The following is a 22,824-nucleotide window of genomic DNA, read 5'->3' on the forward strand; positions in this document are numbered from 1 at the left end:
CTGCTTATGTCACCTAATAAATTATATAACACTGTATTACAAAATTTTCCCGGGTCAATAAATATATTTCTGTACCATTTTTTGATGATTCCATAGTGTTTCGTGATATAGCTTATCCTAATTCATTTAACCAATCTTTTATTGTTGAACACTCATGTTATTTCCATTATTTTATTTTTCCAATTAACACTGTGGTGAGCTTCTTTGTATATATATACTTTTGTCATATTCACTGCTATTATCTTACAGTTGGTTTCTGCAACAAGAATTTTTGGGTCAAAAGCTTGATCATTTTTAAGGCTTTTGACAAAGTACTTGGTTGTTTTCAGAAAAGTTTTAACCCTAAAAATGCCCAGAAGTCAGGAGTGCAGGGAGCAGTCACTTGTATGCACCCTGAGGTCTGTGTGTCCCAACCCCTTGCACAGTGCCTAGCAAAGTAGATGCTGTGGAACTGTTTGTAGACTTGAACTTCCCTCTATGGACCTCAGTTTCCTTCTCTGTAAAATGGGCTAGTCCTCTAGCCTCTGTGAGCCTCATCTTCTGTGTCTATCAAAAGGAGTTAAGATCACCTACTTCCCAGGGCAGTGTGGGGGTTAAAGGAAACTGCGTGTGAAGGAGGGGGAGGTATTATTGAGGGAGTGGCTCAGGGTGTGGTCTCTGGGTCCAGAATTCTTAAATATCTGAGTTCATAATTCTGGTTCCATTGTTTATCAGCTGTGTGTCTTTGGATGTCATTACTTTAACTCTGTGCCTCAGTTTCTTCATTTGTGAGATGGAGATAAAAAGACCCACAGGGCCTTAGGGAGGACTATGGGGACGTTAACCACAAGTAAGGCACAGAGAGTGAGTGTTCAGGAAAGCTGGCCAGCATTGTACCAACCAGTCCATCAGAGTGTTACTAGTAAAATTATTGAGCTCATTTGTTCTTGCCAGGTGCCAATTTTAGGGATTAGGTGCCCTGGGATTGCTAGAAGCATGAGGAAGAGGACAAGTTGATTGGAAATGTAATAATCTGTCTGTGGTCAGTATTTGGATTGTCCACTTTGAGGATGACTTCTTCAGCAGAACTGTAATCACAGGGATCCCTGGGTGGCGCAGCGGTTTGGCGCCTGCCTTTGGCCCAGGGCACGATCCTGGAGACCCGGGATCGAATCCCATGTCGGGCTCCCGGTGCATGGAGCCTGCTTCTCCCTCTGCCTGTGTCTCTGCCTCTCTCTCTCTCTCTGTGACTATCATAAATAAATAAAAAATTAAAAAAAAAAAAAAAGAACTGTAATCACAGACTCATTCTCTCCCACCACTCAATAGACACTGGGTTCCTCCTGGGGCCGTGTTTATGAAACGTCTAAGTTTAATATTTGTGTAAGCAAACATAATTATGAAGGTAAATACAATGCAATAAAGAATAAAAAACCCACAGCGCTTTGCAAAGCCATACTGGGGTGATTCCAATCACCTGGTCTAGTCACAAGTCCCCGCCTGATGTTGTTGTCACATCTTTTTCCTGGATGGGAGTGACTCGCAGAGAAAGGGTCATCAGGGCTGTTAGGAAATGAAGGGTCTTTTTTCCTGACTGAGGCCTGGGACACGTGAGGTAAATCTTTTCAGTTCTCATTTAGTCTGACAGCAGCGTCACTGGTGATAGAGGTTAACAGGGTAGAAAATAATGAAAAAAGGTCGACAGCTGAGCTTCTGGCTGCCTCGTTACCAGGCCGGTGCCTGCAGAACAAAGGAAGCGACCTGGCCCCTGTGGGCCAGGAGAGAGCTGGGGACGGGCCTGGCTGGTTGATTTAGCACAATGCGATCCCTTTGTGTCACATCAGTTATAGATAATCTGGGCACGGAGGCTGCACTCCTTATGTACTAATAGCTCCCGCAGACCTCAGAACAACAGCGAGGCCAGCCCCTGGTGAGACTGGGGAGGGGATTGTCACTCACCCCATTCTACAGATGAGGAGGTCGAGCCTGCAAACCTGCCAGAGAACCCAGACTTGCCCTCTTTTGGCCCACAGTCATCACCAGCAGGAGGCAGTATGGCTGGGCTTCTGCAGTTTGTCCCAGAGCTGCCCCTCACTGCCTTACGAACCTGAGCGAGTCTCAGAGCCTCAGCTTTTGCATCTGGGAGATGGAGGCTGTGACAGTGTCTGCATCAGGAGGCTGCTCTGAAGAGTGGAGGTAGGCCAAGTGTCCAGCACAGGCCTGGCATCCAGCAGGTGCTCACTAATTGGTGGCTCACCTGTGACCCTGAAGAATGGAGCCCCCCGCCCCGTTCCTGAGCTGGGTCCTAGCACTCGGGTGGGTGTTACTTCACCATACCACCAAGTCATGCTCTGCCCATGCATCTGCAGGACGTGGGAGTAGCTTCCAGGCCAGGTGTCCTTCATGGGCTTGGGTCAGGATGCTCTGACTTCATAACTTACCTCCTCGTGATTCTCCAGTTCCCCTTTCATAGTGCATTCTCTTCTTAAGACTGGAGGCAGCACTTCACATTCCACAAGCCATCCTAGGATTCCTGTGGGCTGGTAGAAGAATGCATGCCAGTGGCCCTTGCTTTAAGTGTCAAAGACTCATCATAGCTAAAAGAACTGGATGAGACCTTAGAGGCCATCATAGTTGTCAGGGCTTCTATGGTAACCAACAATAGAAACCCAGCTCCGCAGGCTTGAAGGAGGAAAGGGACTTACTAGATCTCCAGAGCTGAGGCTGGCTCCAGGCCTGGGGGTGTCAGGAGCACAAAAGAACTCCATCTCTCTGCAACTCTGTTCCAATTTTTTCTGTTTTCTAAAATATTTTAGGCATGGGGTGAAGGGCTCTCTCATAGTCTGTCTCCATGTGCGAACCACATGACCCCCTGCAGCTCCCGGCTTATATCCCACCAGCTTCAAAGTCCCATGGGACCAAAAAAAAAAAAAAAAAAAAAAACAAAGTCCCATGGGAAGTGAGAGCACCCTTCTCGCAGAATTGAGTCTCACGGGATCTGGTTGCCCATCCTGGGTCACACTAGCACTCCTGAAGCTGCACCTGTGGGCAGCGAGACGCAGTGCTCTGACTGACCAGGCCTGGAAATATCCCACCCCTGAAGCCGGGTGTGCACTCAGTTCCACCTAACCCACAGGGTCCTCTTACAAGAAAGGAAAGAGGCACCTGGGGGGCTCAGTCAGTTAAGCATCTGACTCTTGATTTGGACTCAGGTCATGATTGCAAGGTTGTAAGATTGAGCTCCATATCAGGCTCTGCTTAAGATTCTCTCTCCTTCTGCTCTTGTCCCCCCACCCCCCACACTTACCTGCTTGCTCTTGCTCTCCCTCTCTTTAAAAAAAAAAAAGAGAAAGGAGAAATAAAACAATAGATGTCCATAGGCCTCTGTTCCTGTCCCTTTATCATCCTCTGCAGGTGTCATTCTCCCTCTGCTAGATTTGCCTCATAAAGGGTCTTTATTACCTCTCAGTATGGCTCATTCCATCTGGGGATAACCATGATCAATAGAAAATTCTCCCCAACGCTGAGATGAAATCTCAGTGTTTATACTTATGGTCCTGGTCACATCTTGAGGGCTGCACAGATCAATCCACATGGACACTTGTCAGTGGCTCGAGGACAGAAATCATGACCACCCAGCCAGGTCTTTGCCACCTCCGGGTAAATATTCCAGGTCCCTTCGGTTTTCCCTTGTGACTTGGCTTTGTGTTTTATCTCCGCCTATGTCATGTCCCAGGCTTCTCCAGCCTGCACAAGTTAATGTTCAGAACCATTCGGAATACTACATGAAGGTTTGACCAGCTAGGAGTAGAGCAGGGCTCTCTAGACACAATATTTCTAATGATGAAACCTGTGCAGGCATTTGCCTTTTTGACCTTAGCCTCATCACATGGTTGGCTCCCTCTGAGCGCCCTGCTTGAATCCCTGGGTGTTTTCTGTTTTTTAATCTATCTTATGAATTCTGCACTTGTGTTTCTTTATATTTGGTCTTTCAGAACTCCATTTTGTTAGACTCTGGTCAAATGGGTTCAGTGTTTTTATTTAGGTGATTTTGCTTTTCTTTTTAAAAATTTTATTTATTTATTCATTCATTCATTCATTCATTCATTCATGAGAGACACACAGAGAGAGGCAGAGACATAGGTAGAGGGAGAAGCAGGCTCCCTGGAGGGAGCCTGATGTAGCACTGGATCCCAGGACCCTGGGATTACAAACTGAGCCAAAGGCAGATGCTCAGCCATTGAGCTACCCAGACATCCCTATTTAAGTGACTTTTCAAGCAGCAATAGGGTAACTCTTCCAAGAGGTCCTAAGTCCTCCTCTGTGGGGGAAGCCTGTTTTATAGCTTCATATCTCCCCCATGTTACTTTCTGCTCTGTGTCAATTCTTTAACCCCATGTTTGATTCTTCTTTGCCTTCTTAGTGAAGAGGTGGAAAGTGGGTCAGAGAATTGAGGATGAGTTCACAGAGTGAGCTTTGAGTTGAGTGTTGTTGAAGGGTGAATAGGAGTCTGCAAGGGGTGCCCGGGTGGCTCAGTTGGTTAAGTGTCTGCCTTTGGCTCAGGTCATGATCTCAGGGTCCTGCGATTGAGCCCCACATAGGGCTCCCTACTCACTGGGGAGGCCGCTTCTCCTTCTCCCTCTACTGCTACCCCTGCTTGTGCTCTCTTGCTTTCTCATATAAATAAATAAAATCTTAAAAAAAAAAAAAAAGAAAAGAAAAAAAGAGTCTGCCAAGTGGGGAAAGAGGTTCAGAGTTCAGTGTTTGGAGAAAGTCAAGAGCACAGTGAGTAGAGTACATGGTAGAGGTCCAAGGCAACTCAAAAGGGAGGCCACAAAATGGCAGGCTTCAGCTAATTTGGTTCTTAAGGATATTATGTGTGGCCCTCACTATATTAAGAAAAATTAAAACAATACTAAAATTTGTGGAATTTCACATAAAAATCAGGGCTTTGTGTTTCTCTTCAGAAATAAGAAGCTCTGAGGGGCATGTGAGGGGCTCAGTCAGTTAAGTGTCCAATGCTTGATTTTGGCTCAGGTCATGATCTCAGGGTTGTGAGATTGAGCCCCATGTTGGGCTCCATGCTCAGCAGGAAGTCTGTTGGAGATTCTCTCCCTATCCCTCCTTCCTTTGCCCCATACCACGCACACATTTTCTCTCAAATAATAAATAAATCTTCAAAAAAAAAAAAAAGAAAAGAAAGAAACTTTGCCAATATCAGATCCATATGGGTTCATACTTGGTAGTAGTTGGTTGGAATTGAGTAGCTGCTGGCCCCTTTAAGCAGGGCACACTGTCCCCACTGTCCCGGGGTCCCTGCTGTTGCCTAGTGTAGCACAACTGGTTGGCTGCTTTATTTTGCTTCCCTGGCCCTTTATGCATTTTAATTTGTGGCTTCATTTTTAAACTTTATCTACCAGTGGTTCACAAATTCTAGCATTAGAAACACCACCTGGAGGTTTTGTTAAACAGATTTCTAGGCCCCATCACCACAGTGTCTGACTCAGTAGGGTGGAGAGAGGCCTGAGAATCTGCATTTCTCACCAGCTCCTTGTTGCTGCTGCTGCTGGTTTTGGGACCACACATGGAGGATGACTTACCTCCTTGTTTTACAGATGAGGAAACTGAGGCCTACCTCTGGTCAGCACAGTCTGGCCCCAAACACAGGTTTTCCACTCCAGCTCCTATACTGAATCCACTAGCCCCTGCAGAGCCCCAGCGGGGAGGTTCCATCTGCATCCTGCCTGTTCTCCTTTCCTGCCCCTACGGTGTCTGAGATGGGGCCTTGAAGCCCATTCATTCCATTTCAGTCTCAGCCTCCTTAACAATAGCCATCCATTATTCTATGCTCTGATGCCTGCAGAATTTAATTACTTGCCTGGCCGTGAAGTGAATTTGATTGTTGGGAACTGCGGTGTTCTGGAGGAAGCACTAATGAGGAAAGACTCTTAGCTGAGATGAGAAGGCATTTGGGGGGCTTGTGTTTGAAAGCAGCCATTCACTGTGTGGCAATAGGTCTTGGTCTTCAGTGAGCTTTTTCGTTCCCGCCTCGAAGATGTCTGTCGCATTTCATAAATAAATCAGGGCTTTTGTGTCCAATAATTGCCTTGCTTTGTAACCAAGATCAAAAGCACCAATGGCCTTGGATTCAAAGCCAAGTTTATTTTTTACTTCTTGGTTGCAGGAGAGAGTGAGGGTTTGCATGCTGGCAGGTCCAGCTAGGAGGCTTGCATGGAGAGAGAGAGCAAAGTGGGCAAACTGCCAAGGCAATGAGGAAGCTCTTCAGCCAATCTCCACTGGCTACCAGGGAGATGAGGTCGTGAGCATTCACTCTGCTAGTAGAGCCTGCTGGGCTGGTCACCACTGGGCATTCCCAACTCATTCAATAAACACATAATAGTGCTATCATGACCGTAGGTAAACAATAATTATAGACAGCAAACAAACAAAAGAAAAAGTGAGTACTTACTGTGTGCTGGACTCTGGGCTAAGCATTCCATAGATATTTAATTCTTAAAGCCTAAGTACAAGATGCTGTCATCATGCCATTTTACAGATGAAGGAGCCTCATGATGCTGATAAAGATGAGCTGAGATTTGTGTCCATATGTGTCTGACTGGAGCCCATGCTTGGTGGTAGACAGTTGCTAAAGAAGACAGAGAGATGAGTCAGCTACAGTGCCCTCTCTGAGAGATCACACTGTAGAATGGAAACAAAGACAGGTGTGTAGCCATGATTCAAATACAATAAAGAGGGACATTGGTCCAGAGGGAGGAGGACTTCTAACCTGGGCTGGTGGTTGGGGCTCAGGGAAGGTTTTATGCTGGGGATGCAGCATTTGAAGTGGATTTTGAAGGATTAGGATTTATCCCAGTGTGGTTTCCCCAGGAAGCTAACAGAGTGATTATGATGCAGGAGTATATTAGCAAGTACTCTTGGGGATCCCCACCTGCAGAAGGAAAGGAAGGAAAGCAAGAGTCAGTGAATGGAGAAGTTGGGCTACGGTGTAGTCACTACTAAAGCCTCAGTTGACTCCTTGGGGGACTTCTGAAGCTGGAGTGTTCCTTCTGAGTTCTCCTGAGTAGGGTGAGGAGACTGGGCCTTTATACCTTCTTATTGCTCCCAGAAGGGGGCATGATCTTGAGCAGATACCTCTTTAAAGCAGTTCCAAAGAGGGCCGACAGCTGTGATGTCTGCCAACAGCACTCGAAGCTAGGGAACTAAGTACTCTGTTCCTGAAAGGGACTTGGGTGGCTCATCACTGTGTCCCAAAGATATGCAGGGATTTGAGAAAAGTCAGACACAGGAATCCAGACCAAAGCAAAAGCTGGTGGACAGAAATGTCTAGGTCCTGTATCATGAACAGGTAGGTTAGTGTTGCTGTTCAGTACAGTAGTTAGGGCTGCAGACAGACTCTCTGACTCAATCCCTCTTCTGCCATTTTCTGACCATGTGAGCTCAGCCTAATCTTGATTTTCTGAGTTTTGTCATTTTCAAGATGAAGCTAATAATAACCTCCTTCATGGGGTTGTTGTAAGGGTTGAAAAAGATGATATAGAGCCACTACCTGGTACACAGTAAGCAATCAATAAATATTAGCTATTATTAGGATAGTTACTGGGATTTTGAGAGAACATAGTGAGACTTAAGTTTAGAGATGGAATGAAGGAATATTTTATTCAGGGTGCATAGGTTAAATAAAGGGTCAGAAATAAGAAAATATGCTCTGGAAGCTACTCACTGATTAGTTCTAAATCATAGTGGCCTTTTCTCTTCTTTTATAACCTCTTACTTCTTTTTCTTGCCTAATTATATTGGCTAGGACTCCCATCTTGTACAGTGTGAAGAGAAATGGGAGAGAAGTAGTATTCTTAACTTTTATTTTTTAATTTTTAGAAAAGATTATTTATTTTAGAGAGAGTGCACATGTGTAAGCAAGCAAGTGGGAGGAAGGGCAAAAGAGCAGATAGAGTCCTGAAGCAGACTCCCTGCGGAGTGCTGAGCCTGATGTGGGGCTTGATCCAAGAACCCTGAGATCATGACTTGAGTCAAAATCAAGAGTAAGGCCCTTTAACCGACTGAACCACCCAGGGGCCCTGGTATTCTTGACTTTTAAAAGGCATACTTCTGACTTTTCACAGTTTTGTTTTACGACAAAAACTCTTAGCAAATCAGAAAAAATAGGAATGTCCTTAGTCTGATAAAGGATATTTACCAAAAACCAACAGCAAATATCATACTTACTGCTGAAGAGAATTCAGCAAGATGGCTGGTTATAGAAATTAATAGTGTTCCTGTGTGTCAGCTATGTCCAATTAGAAAATATAATTTAAAAAGTACATACATTAGAAAATAAGAATAATTGAAAATTAATGCCATTAATGCTACAAGTTAGCTGCATCCTAGAAGTTTTAATGAGTGATACTTTCATGGTCATGCAGATATAAATATTTCATAATTTCCATGGCAACTTCTTCTTTGACCCATGAATTATTCAGAATTATATTTATTTTAGTTCCAAAGGTTTTTTTTTTAAAGCTTTGTACTTTTAATTTCTAACTTTACTGCTGTGTGATAGAAAAATAAGGTCTATAGGTTATATTTTTTTATTTTTGTTGAAGTGTTTGCCTTATCAGATATTGAGATTTCCTCTAAAGTGATAGCAAAACAGGCAATACTAGAGCAGTATTAGGTAAGCTGACTAATTAGACAAAACCGAACCCTTTGCAAATGAGAGCACAGTATGTGACAGTGGTGCGATATGGGTTGGTCAGGGGGTAGGGTAGACTGTTCAGAAATAGAGTGAATTCCACTGGTTGTCATTTTGGGGGTTATTTTTAGGAAATGATCTTACACATACACACACATATTTTTTAATATAGAAAAATAAGACCTCTACCTTAGTTCACAAAGATATATTCTAGATAGATTAAAGCACTAAAACAAAAAAGGCAAATCTTTGAAACTATGGAAGAAAATGTAGGAGGTTATATTTAAAACCTTGGTGGTAGGAAAAGAAACATAAAAAGGAATGTTTCTTCTGCTAAAAAGAACCTAGAAAAACACAACTGGAAAGAAAAATACTGATAAATGCCATTTTACAAAAATAAAAAAGTCTTCCTATAATAACAAATAAATAAACAGAAAACAAAATGAGACCCAGTTTGACTCCCATTAGATGGGTAGGGCAATCCTAGGTGCTGACAAGAATGTGGAGCAACAGGGGCTCTCATAATCTCCGAGTAAACATGCAAATTGGTCCAGCCCCTTTGAAAAACAATTGGGCAGTATCTAGCAACAGTGAAGGCAGATGTACATACCCTATGCTCCAGCAATTCCACTTCTGAGTATAATCTAAAAATATTCTAGTCTCTCTCTCTCTCTCTCTCACACACACACACACACACATACACAGAGTGACCTTGTATGAGGACGTTTGCTACAGTACTGTTTATAGTAAAGAAACCAAGAAAAATCACCCAAATGTTCATCATGAAAGGGATGGCTAAATAAGCTACAGCCATACAATGGAATAGCGTACAATCCTTAAGAAGAAGGAACTGGATCTATATGTATCAGTATGGATAAAACTTGAAAATGCAATGTTGGTGAAAAAAGCAAGGAAAGCTATGATGTTTTAAACAAGTTAAAACAGAAGGTAATAGTTTGTATTGATTATATTGTTAGACACCTGTGTGACTTGAAGCTATGCAAAGATGGGCTATGTAAGAAGACATACTAGCTGCAAAGTAGCAGTTGAGGAATAAGGGTGTAAGAAAGAGGAAGAAGAATGCTTCGTTTGTATCTGAATATTGTAACATTTTGCTTTCTAAGAGCAGTTTTGAAGCCAAAATGGAAAAATCCAATTTGGATGGCATGTTCATGAGCATTTGTTACTGTTCTCTCTGCTCTTCTGTATGTTTGAAATATTGGAGAACTGAAATTAAGGGGAGAGGGGGAAAGAAAGACCAGTTGGAGACAGATGAAGAAGCCCTTGGATGTCAAAATGAAAAGTTGGGCTTTATTTTCTAGACATTGGAGAACCACTGAAAACTCTTGCATAGGGAATGACATAATCAGAGCCAAGTTTAAGGATGATTAATTTGGTGTGTTTAATAGCTTTGAAAGAGAGGTGCTGAACTCAGGGAGCGCAGTTACATGTTATTACAGATACATGCTAATACACAGACTAGTGGGGAAGGGTAGTAGGAGCCTGGATCAGGGAGGGTAATATGGGAATAGAAACGAAGGAAGGAATGGATAGGCAAGTAGAGAGGTGGATGGGTGGTGGGCTCATGGGTAGATGGATAGATGGATAGATGAATGAATAGTTGGGTAGATGAGTAGATTGATGGATGGGTGAATAGGTACAAAAGTGGTGAATAGAAAGGTACAGACATTTTTTCAAAGAATTTATTTATTTGTTTATTTGTTTTAGAGAGATGGAGAGGCGGGGGAGGAGCAGAGAGAGAGGGACAAGCAGACTCTGCACTGAAGCAGACAAGCAGGCTCTGCAGAGCCTGTCACAGGGCTCAATCCCATGACCCTGAGGTCACGAGCTGAACCGAAATCAAGAGTCGGATGCTTAACTGACTGAACCACCAGGTTCCCTGGATACAGACATTTTTGAAGTGCCAGTGCAATCCTTCTGACATCTCGTTCACAGACAATGCAAATGAAATAGAAGATCTGATGATGAAATGACAAGGAGGTTAAAGTGAGGTCTTGGGTCAGTGACGCAGCAGTAATGAATGATTAATAATGTTTTGATTCCAACAAATAAGCCTGGCAACATTTGTATTCACCTTGAAGATCATGTAGAGAGGGGAAAAAACAGCTCAAAACTCAGTGGCTTTGGGTTTTCATAGATACTGGTTCTTCAGGAAGATAGCTTTGTCATGCTCTCCAGGACAGACTGCCCTTCTCTCTCTGCAAATTTTTCTCTCCTTATCTGTAAGAGATTCATGGCAAAAAAAGAAATGTAGGCTGACATCAGGGACATAGTCCAGAAAGACTACTCCTGAGTATGCTCTGCCTCCACAGAGACTCAGGCCAGCATTCCACTGCATCTCCTTCTGCCTTGACCCGGAGGCCAGGGGAGGACAGGGACTTGGTCACGGATAACAAAAGATTCTGTAAAATGGCACTCGGCACTGTGTGTTATCTGATATTTACGATGATCTAAAGCAGAGCCTTGTAAATGTCAGTGTGCTTTTTATACTAAAGGCAGAGGAGTATCCATGTTTTATAATTATTTTGGAATGTTTGGGGAAAAAAATTCTGAAGGCACAGAGAGTGCAAACTCTCTCAGTGGAGGCAGCAGAGTGGAATGGTTGGGGGACTCCCATCTCCCAGCGCTATGGTCTTGGGCAAATTACCCTCCCTCAGCTCCTGTGTCTTAATCTCTAAAGTGTGTGGGTGGGTGGGGTAATTAATGATGGTGCCTCCCATAGAGGGCTCATATTAGGCATAAGTGAGGTATCATCTGTAAAGCAGGTATCATTGGGCCTGGCACATGCTGTGAGATCAATGAACATAGCTATTATTGTTGTCATTATCTACACCGACAAATATTACCAGTAGTAATAGTAATTATTACTAACAATGATGACGGTGAGTATTGATAATAATAATACTTAGTATTACTACTAGAGATCCAGAAACTCCTAGCCTGTCAGGTCACTTGTTCTCATAGTCATTCCAAGGTATGCTTGGACTTCCTTACGCCTGTTATTATAAGCATTTCTGAAAATGGAGGCCCTCGGTGCAAACAGCATCCCAGAGAGATGCTGGGAGTGATTACATGGGGAGAATGGAGATATTGCCGGGCTCCTGAGTGTGCATCGGTGGGGCTCACCACTGCCAAGAACCTCTGATGAGTGGTCCCCAGGCCTTTCTGCTTTCTGCAGTCTCATCCCAGCCCCAGCAACAAGGGGAAGAGTTCAGGGCTCCAGTGTGCATTCCAGCCTCTTGCACGACATGCAGATGACAGCATTTGGAGCCACAGCAACAGGAGACATAGAAGTGTGGGAAGGGGAGGAAAAGCAGGGAGGTGTCCAGGAGCAGGGAAGGGAAGATGATGGGGGAGAGGGGAAGAGTAACGAGGGTTCAGATGGAAGGTGGAGCAGAGACTAGGCTATGGATGATGTTTGGGGACAAGGGGCCGTGACATGGCAGGATGCCCACAGCCCAGTTATTGGCAAGCTAGGACACAGCTGGGAGTAACAGCCAGCTAGCTGTCCAAACTGCTGTTTCCAGGGATAAGCTGACCTTCCAGGACAAACTGGAGAAGCCCCATCCCTCTGAGACACGCCTTTTGAGCCTTTGCTTGGGAAATAAGAGCATAATTGCTCTGGGAGATGGCCAGTGGTACATATATCATATGTTTAAATAGGGAACATCTGTGGGTCTCAAGTTTTGTTATTTGTTCAGAAAACAAGCAGGAGTGTGGAAACACAGTGGGATTTAGAACTAAAGGAGAGAAAAAATTTTGTTTTATTTAGTTTTGTGTGTTTCTTATTGTTTGCTTAGAACCCCATGAGCTGTCCCCAAAGATTAGCCCAACATAAGAACATGTAGTAGAGCAAAGAGAGACCACCCTTGCTAGAGTAGTGCCTGTCGAGGTGGAAGAGAGGCCTCATGGATAACTGAGAGTTGAAAAAGCCTCACTGGTCCCAGTGCTTTAACATTTCCTGCTTTAACATTTTCTTGAGGATTGTTTAGAATGGTCTCGTTTTAGAGAAGTGGAGGGAGTCTTTTCATTAAAATCTGACATTTTAGGATGGTATTATTTTTCTAGATGCAAAGGGTGACTTTAGCATTGGAAATGACCCACCTGTTAGTTTGCTCTTTAAAAATAGAACTTCTCAAAAAATATAGCTCATAAAGTCTCAGAACCTATAGTAACAGTTCTGAGGGTTTCCCTCCAAGAGCATGATTAGCCCTGCATTGAAAAATAAATCAATCACCCATGGCAAGGTTTTCACAGAGCAAAGAAATTGATTTCACTCAGGAACTGTTGTGTCAAAGATTTTTTTTGCCAGCTGATCCCATGTTGACATGATGTGTGGGGTTTTTTTGTTTGTTTTTTTAAAGAAAAAGGAAAGAGATTCAAAGATGACCACCTTTTATTCCTTTCTGGTTTCCTATTGCTTCTGCGTGTTAGCTCATAAACAGACATTTATAGAGCTCCTCTGTATGCAAGTCTTTGTGATCAGAACTATGGGGAGCCACAGTCCCAGCCTTTAAGCAGCTTCTGCTCTGATTGGTTGGAATTGGTCCTTTTGCAGGAACTGTTTGAAAGCTTGTGCTTGGTGGAGGGTTTTCAGAAGGCTCTCTTACTCTGTGGGCATGCTGGTATATGCAGACCAGTGTATCTGGTGCAAGTACTGATTATATCAGTAGTCTTTCACGTCAGCAAAAATGACAACTTACTGGATCCTCTAAACTGCAAGTCCAGAGGTAACATCTTATTTAGGCTTCACTTGATCCAGGACACAGATTCTGTTGTCAAAGACTCCGCTCTCCTTATGGTGGGCAAGACGACTACAGGCAGCCCAAGATGCCTGATATCCTAGCTTAGCAACCCCAGAGGAGAGAGGATCTGAGAATATGGTTGTTAGAAAGCTCCTGGGAAAGACTCTCATTGGCCCAGCCTGGAATATATTTCTATCTCTGACCCAGTCACTAGATACAAGGTGCTGGAGCACTCTGGTCAGACTGTGTCCCCGTGACTGATGGACCATCCTGTATGACTATGTAAGCGCAGGGTCAGTCCCACCATGTCTCATCTCCTGTTATCAGAAGAAGGAGAAAGAGAAAAATGAGAGGTGGTCATCATGGCTGATTTATTTCTTGCAAGGCAGGTGGGCCAAGAAGGACCAGGCTAAGGAGAAGTAGGTCTCCCCGCAAGTGGAAGCAAGGGCCAGGGACGTAGATTCCTGCATAGGCGGTGAGAAAGTACATTGGCCAGGCAGGTGGTGTCCTGACAGAGGGTACACCCTCCTTCATACCTTCTTTGTGTCCTGGACTCATTTCTCTTACAGCATTGCAATGGCTTCTTTCATCTGTGTGCCTGCGTCTCCTGCAAGGCCCTGCAGAAGCAGACCATAGAAAGGCATTACAAATGCCATCTTTGGAGTCCATTGAGCCAAGAGCTGAATTCTGGCTCTGCCATTTTCCAGCTGTGCAACCTCGGGCAAGTCTCTCAACCCTTCTGATCCTCGAGCCCTCATCTGTCAAGTGGGCATAATAATGGCACCTACCTTCAAGGTTTAATTAGATAATGTATGGAAGTGACTTTGGACAGTATTCAGCAAATGGAAAGCACTTCATGAATGGTAGTTGCAGTTGATAAAACAGGGACCATGTCACATTCAGCTTTCTGTCTTTGGTACCTAGTCAAAGCTGGTATCTAGTAAGTATTAAAAAACTGCTTGTATAGATTGAATTGAAGCTAGGTGAGGAGTTGGCCACAGAGGTACAAGAGGAGGTAGTGCAGGCAGGAGGATGAGTACAGGGGGCTCGGAGAATCCACAACAGACAATGGTGTTGGGGTCTGAGGGAAAGCCAGGCGGTTGGGTTTCAGGAACCAGACTCTTCAGTGGCTCTCAAGTGTCAGGATAGGAGTAAGGCACTTTTTAGAAGGCACTCTCCCAGGGTCCGTTTTAGCAGGTCCGAGATTGCTATCCTTGATGAATGCCAGAGGATTGAGAGGGCTACCCCCTGAGAGACCCCACTGGTTTCTGGGTCACAAACTCAGATGCCTCCATGGGCTAGATGGGTGATGTGGATGGGTGAAGGGAGATGCTGGGTGCTGTGGCCAACCAGAAAACACAAGCCTCATCTGGAGGGGAGCCATACTCGAAGTAGAGACTTAGTATTGCCAGATCTTCTAATTTTCAAGAGAAGCTGAAAATCAAGACTTGTAAAGGGAATTTCCCGATTTTTTAGATGCCAAGAAACAAGTCAGATTTTTGAAAACACCGAAAGGCCAAATAAAACATGTCTGTAAGCCAGAGAAGAGCTGCCACTTAGAGTCCTTGGTCTAGGGCAGTGGTTCTCACTGAGGACAGTTTTACGCCCCCGGGAACATTTAGCTGCATCTGAGATCATTTTCCTTGTCACAGCTTGGGAAGAGGGTGGGGAATGCTACTGTCATCTAGTGGTTAGAGCCTGGGGATGCTGCTAACTACCCTTCAGTGTGCATGACGCCACTCCCACCTCAAAGAGTTATATGGCCAGAAAGGAAGTTGACATTCTGGCATGAGTTATGGGCAGAAGAAAAAGGCAGAACTGAAGATACCTGCCACCTGATTTTACAGACTTATTTGGGTCAGAGAGACAGGGCTCTGCCCTTCAACCCTGAGAAACCCCAGCTGCCATGGCTGAATTCTTGTTGGTCAGGTATAATTGTTTTCTACACTGTGCATGCTTCCTGTGCATGAAGCAGCCTGCCACCCCCAACCTCTGCAGGCATGAAAGTCATGCTAGAAATTCGGACAATGAGTGCTAATACATTGCCACTTGGGTCCCCAAGGACTGGGTGTGATGGTCTGTTAGACATTATCAGGGTTTTGGCCTCCTGTTCCTGGTGGAATGTTTGGTTTGGGTTCTGCATTCAGTAGTTTCTGGAAGTGTAGTTGAGAATATTTCCCTTCCCAACCATAACAAAATGAAATGTCTCTGAGTTCTGTGCAGTTCAGTAACGATTTGCTGAGCGCCGCTCTGTGACCAGCACAGTGCTTGGTGCTAAGGGGCAGATGAGCAGAGACTTGAGCAGGTTCCATCCGGAGGCTTACCATCCCACTGAGAAAATGCAAGAACCAGACCTGGGGCCCTCCCCATGCAGTCTGCTCTCTGTTACACTGGTATCTTTACCTGCCTGAAGTATCGTTCTGGTCGCCACTCTCCCCCACTCAGAAACCTTCTGTGGGTCCCAGTTCCACTCTGAACGAAGCCTGCACTCCATTAGCTTTTGTGATCTGACCCAGCCTCCCTTTCAAGCTTACTTTCTGCTATTCTGTGGCTGGGCAACTCTCTTAGCAAACCAAACTTTTCCCTAGGCCTGGGCTCCCACCCTTGCTTAGGCCAGCCCCCCACCTAGAATGCCTTCTCTGGCCATTCGTTGCAAACTGAGATGGCTCTGGTGGCACTTCCCCCATCCTCTTCATCACTTCATCCCGTATCATTTAATCTTTCACTCTTTATGGCTGTTTCTGCCTCCTCCCTTATTTGGGTTCTTGACCCTTGACCAACCAAACTGGGAGATTCTTAAGGGGGAAAAGCTAATTAAAAATTCAACTTTATGTTCCTTTTCTGGGCAACTTGCTAGCCTTGTCTCTGGCATCCAGTGGGTATCCATCCACTCAGCCTGTGCTGCTAGCTCTTCATTTGTGCCTGGCATGGTGCCAGGTACTTTCATATGTGTCATCTCTTTGTATCATCACAAGGACTCTGTGACACTCATTACCTCATCCTACTTTTACAGATAAGGTTAGAGGAATTTTCACCTCATTCATTCATAACTCATTCAACAAACATATTTAATGAGCACCTGCCATGCAACAGGCTCTGTGGCGTTGCAGGGACATAGGAGTGGGAAACCCAGGAAGCAGATTCTGAGATGGCTGAAGTTAGCATCTAGCAGAATGGTGAGGGAGCATTCTTGGGGTCCACACCTTGGGAGGGCAGGGGAGGGGGCAGGGTGAAGTCAAGCCATGCTGTAGGCAGCCTTGCTAGAAGTCTTAGACAGCTCTGTGGGCAGTTCTAAAGATGGAGCAGCCCTTTAGCAGTCCCAATTGAGGGGAAAAGACAACCTCTTAGGCCCCGCTCCTCCCACGTGTCTTCAGACAGAACCTGTCAGTCCTTGGAAGGGATGTCACCTTGTCTACCATGGCCATCCTGAAGGGTGCTTTTGGCTGGAGGCAGTCTGCTGATAGCCCTCCCGGCAGCTGGGATATCGGAGCATCTACCATTAGAGAGAAAATCTCTTTGTGTTAATGGGGCTTACATTCAAGTGGGGAAAAAATGATCAATTAATTAACATATAAACAAGCAAAGTCATTATACTTCCCTTAGTGCAAAGGACAGAAAGAGGTACTCTTTTTTTTTTTTTTTTTAGATTTTATTTATTTATTCATGAGAGACAGAGAGAGCGAGGCAGAGACACAGGGAGAGGGAGAAGCAGACTCCATGCAGGGACCTCGATGTGGGACTCGATCCCGGGTCTCCAGGATCACACCCTGAGCTGAAGTCGCACTAAACCGCTGAGCCACCAGGGCTGCCCAAGAGGTACTCATTTTATACACAGGGGAAGCTGAGATGTCCAAAGCTTTAATGGCTTAAAGCCCCACCTCCAATCCTGGTCTCTGGCTCCAAAATTCAGCCCTCTCTACTGTATAACCAGGCCTGTGCCAATCACATAGAACTTAAAAGTTAAGCTGAAGAGCTGGGTCTTCATCTTGTAGGGATTGAGGAGGCTCTGGAGGGAATAAAACACAGAATTACACTGGCACAGGCATGCAGAATTGGGGGCCAGAGTTAGGGACTTAGTTAAAGCACAGCTTTAGAAGCTTTGGTCCTGCTTGTCCTGGGACTGGTGGTCTCAGATGATTAGGATGATTTTGGCTGCAGGTAAAAGAAAACTAGCTTGAAGTGGCTTAAACAGCAAAGCCACGGAAATGGAAGCTTACTGGGAGGCAGGCTGGATTCAGTTGAATCAGTTTCTCAGCAGGTCATGAAGCAGCCAGGTTTGTTTTGCTCTACTACCCAAGGTTACTTCCTCTTCTGGTCCTAAGGTGCCTGCTGTTAGCAACTGGAACTCTTAGCAGAAAAGCTAAAAGCTTCTCTCAACCATCTAAGTCCTTCTCTTTCATCCAGTTAAGTCACATGCTCAGCCCTGGACTAATAGCACATAACAGAATCCACTGTCTCAAGTCGAGATGGGTCAGCTTCCCTGGGAGAGCTCAGCTGGAGGAATCAACACAGAGCCAAATTCATGGCTCTTTTAGGAAGCAGAAAGGGTCTTGGGGATGGATATTGGGGAGGGAGTCAGCCTTACCTGCTCCAGAGAACAAGATTGAGCAGTTTGAGGGCAGGACACAGTGACAGACTAGATTAAAGGGGAAGGACTAAAACTTTTTTTTTTTTTTTTAATGACTCCAAGGTTTCCCATTGCCATGCTGGGGATGATATTATCTCATTGACCAAACTCAAGGGGCTGGGGGAAATTTCACATTTGATTTTGGATAATTTGAGTTTGATGTGATGAGGAGACATTCACACTATATTGTTTTGCAACAGCCGAAGCTATAGGTCTTTGAGCTTGGGCTCAACGCACTGTAGGACAGAGCCCAGGAGATGACAACAGAAATGGTGACATGCTGTGGGTCACTGAGAAGTGGAAGCTGGAGCCAGGAGTGTGTGGGGAGCTGGCTGGGGCAGGGCCTGCGAAGGCAAGGCTGGTGGGCTCTCCTGGCAGAGCTGCTTCTAGGAATTTATCTGACAGGGGTCTCTGCTCATGTGCACAGTGACAGGGTTCAAGGATGTACAACCACATCATTGTCTGAAATGTTAAGAGACTGGAGACAACCTAAATGTCTGTTGCTGTCTAATTAATTATGATACATCTGGTATATGGAACCTTAAGCAGCTGTTAAAAAAACGGAGGATGCAGGAGCTCCATGGCTGCAAAGGAAAAATCTCAAATATATTGTTAGGTGGAAAAAATCAAGATGAAAAGATGTACAGAATACTTCCATTTGTGTTTAAAAAATATATGCTATTCAAATGTGTTTTGTTTTTTTGTTTTTAAAGAATTTACTTATTTATTCATGAGAGACACAGAGAGAAAGAGAGGCAGAGACACAGGCAGAGGGAGAAGCAGGCTCCTCACGGGGAGCCCGATATGGGACTCGATCCTGGGTCTCCAGGGTCACACCCTGGGCTGAAGGCGGTGCTAAACTGCTGAGCCACCCCCTGGCTGCCCAAATGTGTGTTTTTGTATTCATTGTATCAAAAGAAACTGCTAATAGCCTAGCCTCTGGGTGAGGTTCTGGGAGCTCGGGAGAGTTACTTTTTACATTTTACCTTCCTGGCTGTTAGAGTTTAACTATGTGCATTTGTTACCTGTCAAAAAAATTAGATCATAAAAATAAATGCATAAGAAACTGGGTCTCAAGTGCCAGAGAGGTTAGTGAGACTGAGGACTGAGGAGGCCACTGGAGGGTGTCAGTCCAGAGTCCAGTCAGAGAGGCAAAAGTCAGGGAGAGAGGCCACAGGGGAAACCGAGGCACAGACTGTCCACTTTTTTGTGAGAATCAGAGATAGAAGGAGATGGGCATAGCTGGTTGGGTTCACTGAGCACCACTGCGACGCATGGGATGTGACTGAAGTTTCTCTTGTGAGCTCCGCACAGGATGTTCTGCTCAGGCTCTGCTGTGGTTTTGGATCACGTCCCCTGTCTTTAGCTCTCAGAGCTGCAGGGAGGTCTAAGCAGACTGCCTAGAGCTTTTGCTATTTTTTAAGAGATCTTAGGCAGTCAAGGGCTACCTTCAGAAGACTGATTTCTGGCAATTATTGTATCAGAAGCTGAGGGAAAGGCTATAAGATAGGAAAAGGAGCCTAGGAAGGCATGATGTCTGGCCCTGAGCCTTCCTCAGCTACTGCTGAGTCCAGGGGCTCCCGACCTATGTTGGGAAGGACGGAAGGTTGGTCTTATCCCATCAGTCACTGGTCATGCTTGAGCTGAGGGAGCCAAAAGGGGGGACCAGGATGACTTGGCTCTCAGAGAGCAGAGATCAGGACTCCCATTTTCTTTCCTTTTTTTAAATTCAAGTATAATTAATGTACAGTGTTATATTAGTTTCAGGTGTACCAAGTAAAGACTCAACAATTCTATGGTGGTCACCATGATAAGTGTACTCTTAATCCCCTTCACCTATTTCACCCATCCACCAGCCCCTTCCCCTCTGGCAACCACCAGTTTGTCCTCTGTATTTAAGAGTCTGTTTTGGGGCGTTGTCTCTTTTTTTCTTTGTTTTCTTTTTCAAATTCCACATATGAGTGAAATCATATGGTATTTATCTCTCTGACTGACTTATTTCATTTAGCATTATACACTCTAGGCTCATCCATGTTGCAAATGGCAAGATTTCATTCTTTTTGATGGCTGAGTAATATTCCATTGCACATATATACCACATCTTTATACGTTCATCTATCAGTGGGCACTTGGACTGGTTCCATATCTTGGCTGTTGTAAATAATGCTGCAATAAACATAGGGGTGCATATACCTTATAGAATTAGTCGTTTCATTTTCTTTGGGTAAATACCGAGTAGTAGAATACTGAATCATATGATAATTCTATTTTTAATTTTTTAAGGTACCTCCATACTGCTTCCCACAGTGGCTGCACCAGTTTTCATTCCCACCAACAGTGCAAGGGGGTTCTATTTTCTCCACATCCTTGCTGAGACATGTTATTTCTTGTGTTTGATTTTGAGGGCTCCCATTTTCAACATGGAGACTTCATATGATAGTCCAGGCAAACAGGGAGAGTATTAACCAAAATAATAATAATAATAGTAATAATAATAACAATAAACCTTAAGTAACAGAGAATCCTAGACTCTTCAGGCTGAGTGGGACCTAGAGATAATTTGTTCATAGTTTTCTGAATTGTATCTCTGAATATACTAAAACATGTAAGTCACCTCATGGAAAAAAGATTAAGATAATCTAAACTGTATACTATAATGCTCCTTAGAAAACCCATGTTTGTGAGGGTATGAAAGTCTCTGAAAAGTCCTGTAGTAAGAAAACCTCCAGTGGAGGTAACCACCTTGGTCTCCTGCCTCATGCTCCAGTTGGTTGTCTGTTAACCTCTACTGTTCACAATGAATTGAGATGCTGGATCAATATTTCTCAAACTGTGTTCTATGGAACCCCACTGTCATGAGGTGCTAATGAGTTTTGAGCTAGGGACACATACTCTGGTCACATCAGCTTAGGATCCACCCACAAAATTAAAGAAAGATGAACAGGTGGATTGGCTGTGGGCTTCTGAGAATCTTTAACATGGTGATGTCTCTGAGAATCACCAGTGCAGGGAGGTAGAAGGTTCCCCAGCTTATTTGGCCAGGGGATTCCTTTTACAGGGTACCTCTCCCTGTGGTTTGGTTTCATGGACACAAGTTAAGGAATTCAAGTCTAGACCAATAAGGTTTACATTGATTTCTGTACCCATTCCCACCCCATCCCAAGTATTCCTGCCCTTTCTGTGTTGAAAAGGAAACTGGTCAATGCAACCAGTGACCTTCTCCCCCTCTGACATTTGTTTTTCCGTATTCCAGAGCAAGGAGATTGGCCTGCAGATGCATGAGGAGCTCCTGAAGGTCACCAATGAGCTCTACACAGTAAGTCCTGCTCAGGCTCTGCTGTGGGCTTGGGATTGAGTCCTCTTCCTTCAGCACCAGGAGCAAACCAGAGACCTGGAATCTAACCAGAGACCTGGGATGACCTTGGATGTTTTTGCTGTGTCTTATTGCCTGAGTGATAAGGGGTCATCGTGGTGGGATGTAATGGTTTATAACCCTGGCTTCTGATTCTATATATGTGGGATGGGGCCCTGAGTATTTTTGGTTTGTGTAAGTTCACAAGAGGTTTGCATGACCTGCCAGCTGTGAGAATGTGGTACCTACCAAAGCAGGAGATGCAAGGTCAAGGTGGGGACAGCATGGACACAAAACCTCCCGAGGCAGGGATGTGGGTTTGGAGTCAGGTGCAATGGGCTGAAGTTGAGGTCTGCTCCCTATTAGTGATGTAAATTTAGGCATATATGTAGCTCAGCTGAGTTTCAGTATTCTCATCTGCAAAATGGAGCACTGTTCTGAGTATCAGATGAGGTGAAGGGGGTGAGCATGTCTTGTCATCTCCAAGGAATGATTTAAGTACATTACAACTTGGCCCAGAACTGACCTTGCTACCTGCATGGCGGCAAAATCTAACTGGACTTGGGATGGATATTAGAACCCAAGAGGGCCCTTGAATGTGGAATGCAGGCACACCAAGTTATGATGCAGGAGTTTACTGATTGTGCCTCGAGAGCCCTTGGGCTTCATTATAGAGGAATGTGGTGAGCCTCAGGGACAACCTAGGGGAGTGGGGTGAGGTAGCCCCAGTAGGCAGACTCCAGACCCTTCACCCACAAAGACAGGGTAGAAAAAAGCTGCTGTCTTTTAAATATGGCAGGGTGCCTTATAAAGTCTCTCATTAAAAGTGGGGAATCTGCTGCTAAAACTATATTCAAGGAAGGGAAAGAAGAGCAGGCTGCAAGAAGACTCCTATCTTTGGTGTTATTATCCTTCTGTGTTCACGTCCTCCTTGGCCAGCAGGTAGTGCATTTCTTAGGGGCAAGAGCTTTGGCCCGAGAGCCTGGACCTCACATTGTAATTCCTGCCTCAGATTCTGGGCCTCAGTCTCCCACTCAGTAAAATGGAGGCAAGAGCTCCTAGAATTTAATCTGTAAGAGTTGAAACTCACATTTCAATTATTTCAAGTTAAGGAGTGCATCCTGAGCCTTGGACAGTTTTTAGCTGGGTCATCATTAGGGGAAAGGAAGAATTGCTGTTTCTCAAGCGACTGAGTCAGCTGAGCATTGTGGGGGAGACTCGCCCAGTGGTTTAAAGCACAGACCCGAAAGCCAGAGACCTGGCTTCAAATTCAGTTGTTAAACAGACATAACAACACCTACTTCTTGCAGACTGCATGGGAGTTGAAGGAGACCAGGTATGTAAAGCACGTGGAGATCAAAGGACAAGAAGCCATGGCGTATCAGTTCTT

General features: G+C 44.8%; 1 protein-coding gene and 1 long non-coding RNA gene across 7 annotated transcripts in view; one reads left to right on the forward strand and one right to left on the reverse strand.

Annotated features, from left to right (window-relative positions):
• SRGAP3 (SLIT-ROBO Rho GTPase activating protein 3) overlaps positions 1-22,824 on the forward strand; it is a 252,785-nt gene that overhangs the window by 141,489 nt on the left and 88,472 nt on the right. For all 6 annotated transcript variants that reach the window (XR_012011608.1, XM_072785280.1, XM_072785281.1 and 3 more), the window contains exon 4: positions 21,336-21,398. Coding sequence is in view for 5 of the 6 variants with exons in the window: in XM_072785280.1 (XP_072641381.1) it covers positions 21,336-21,398 (63 nt within the window). In the remaining variant the exon portion in view is untranslated. The remainder of the gene's footprint in view (positions 1-21,335; positions 21,399-22,824) is intronic.
• LOC140611262 (uncharacterized) lies at positions 1,337-16,352 on the reverse strand. Its single transcript, XR_012012541.1, has 4 exons — positions 15,859-16,352; positions 13,992-14,072; positions 6,449-6,625; positions 1,337-2,519 (listed from the first exon to the last, which is right to left on the reverse strand). It is a non-coding gene; the product is annotated as an uncharacterized lncRNA (long non-coding RNA).

The sequence above is a fragment of the Canis lupus genome, chromosome 19 (assembly GCF_048164855.1).
Source record: "Canis lupus baileyi chromosome 19, mCanLup2.hap1, whole genome shotgun sequence".
In the NCBI taxonomy this organism is placed as follows: domain Eukaryota; kingdom Metazoa; phylum Chordata; class Mammalia; order Carnivora; family Canidae; genus Canis; species Canis lupus.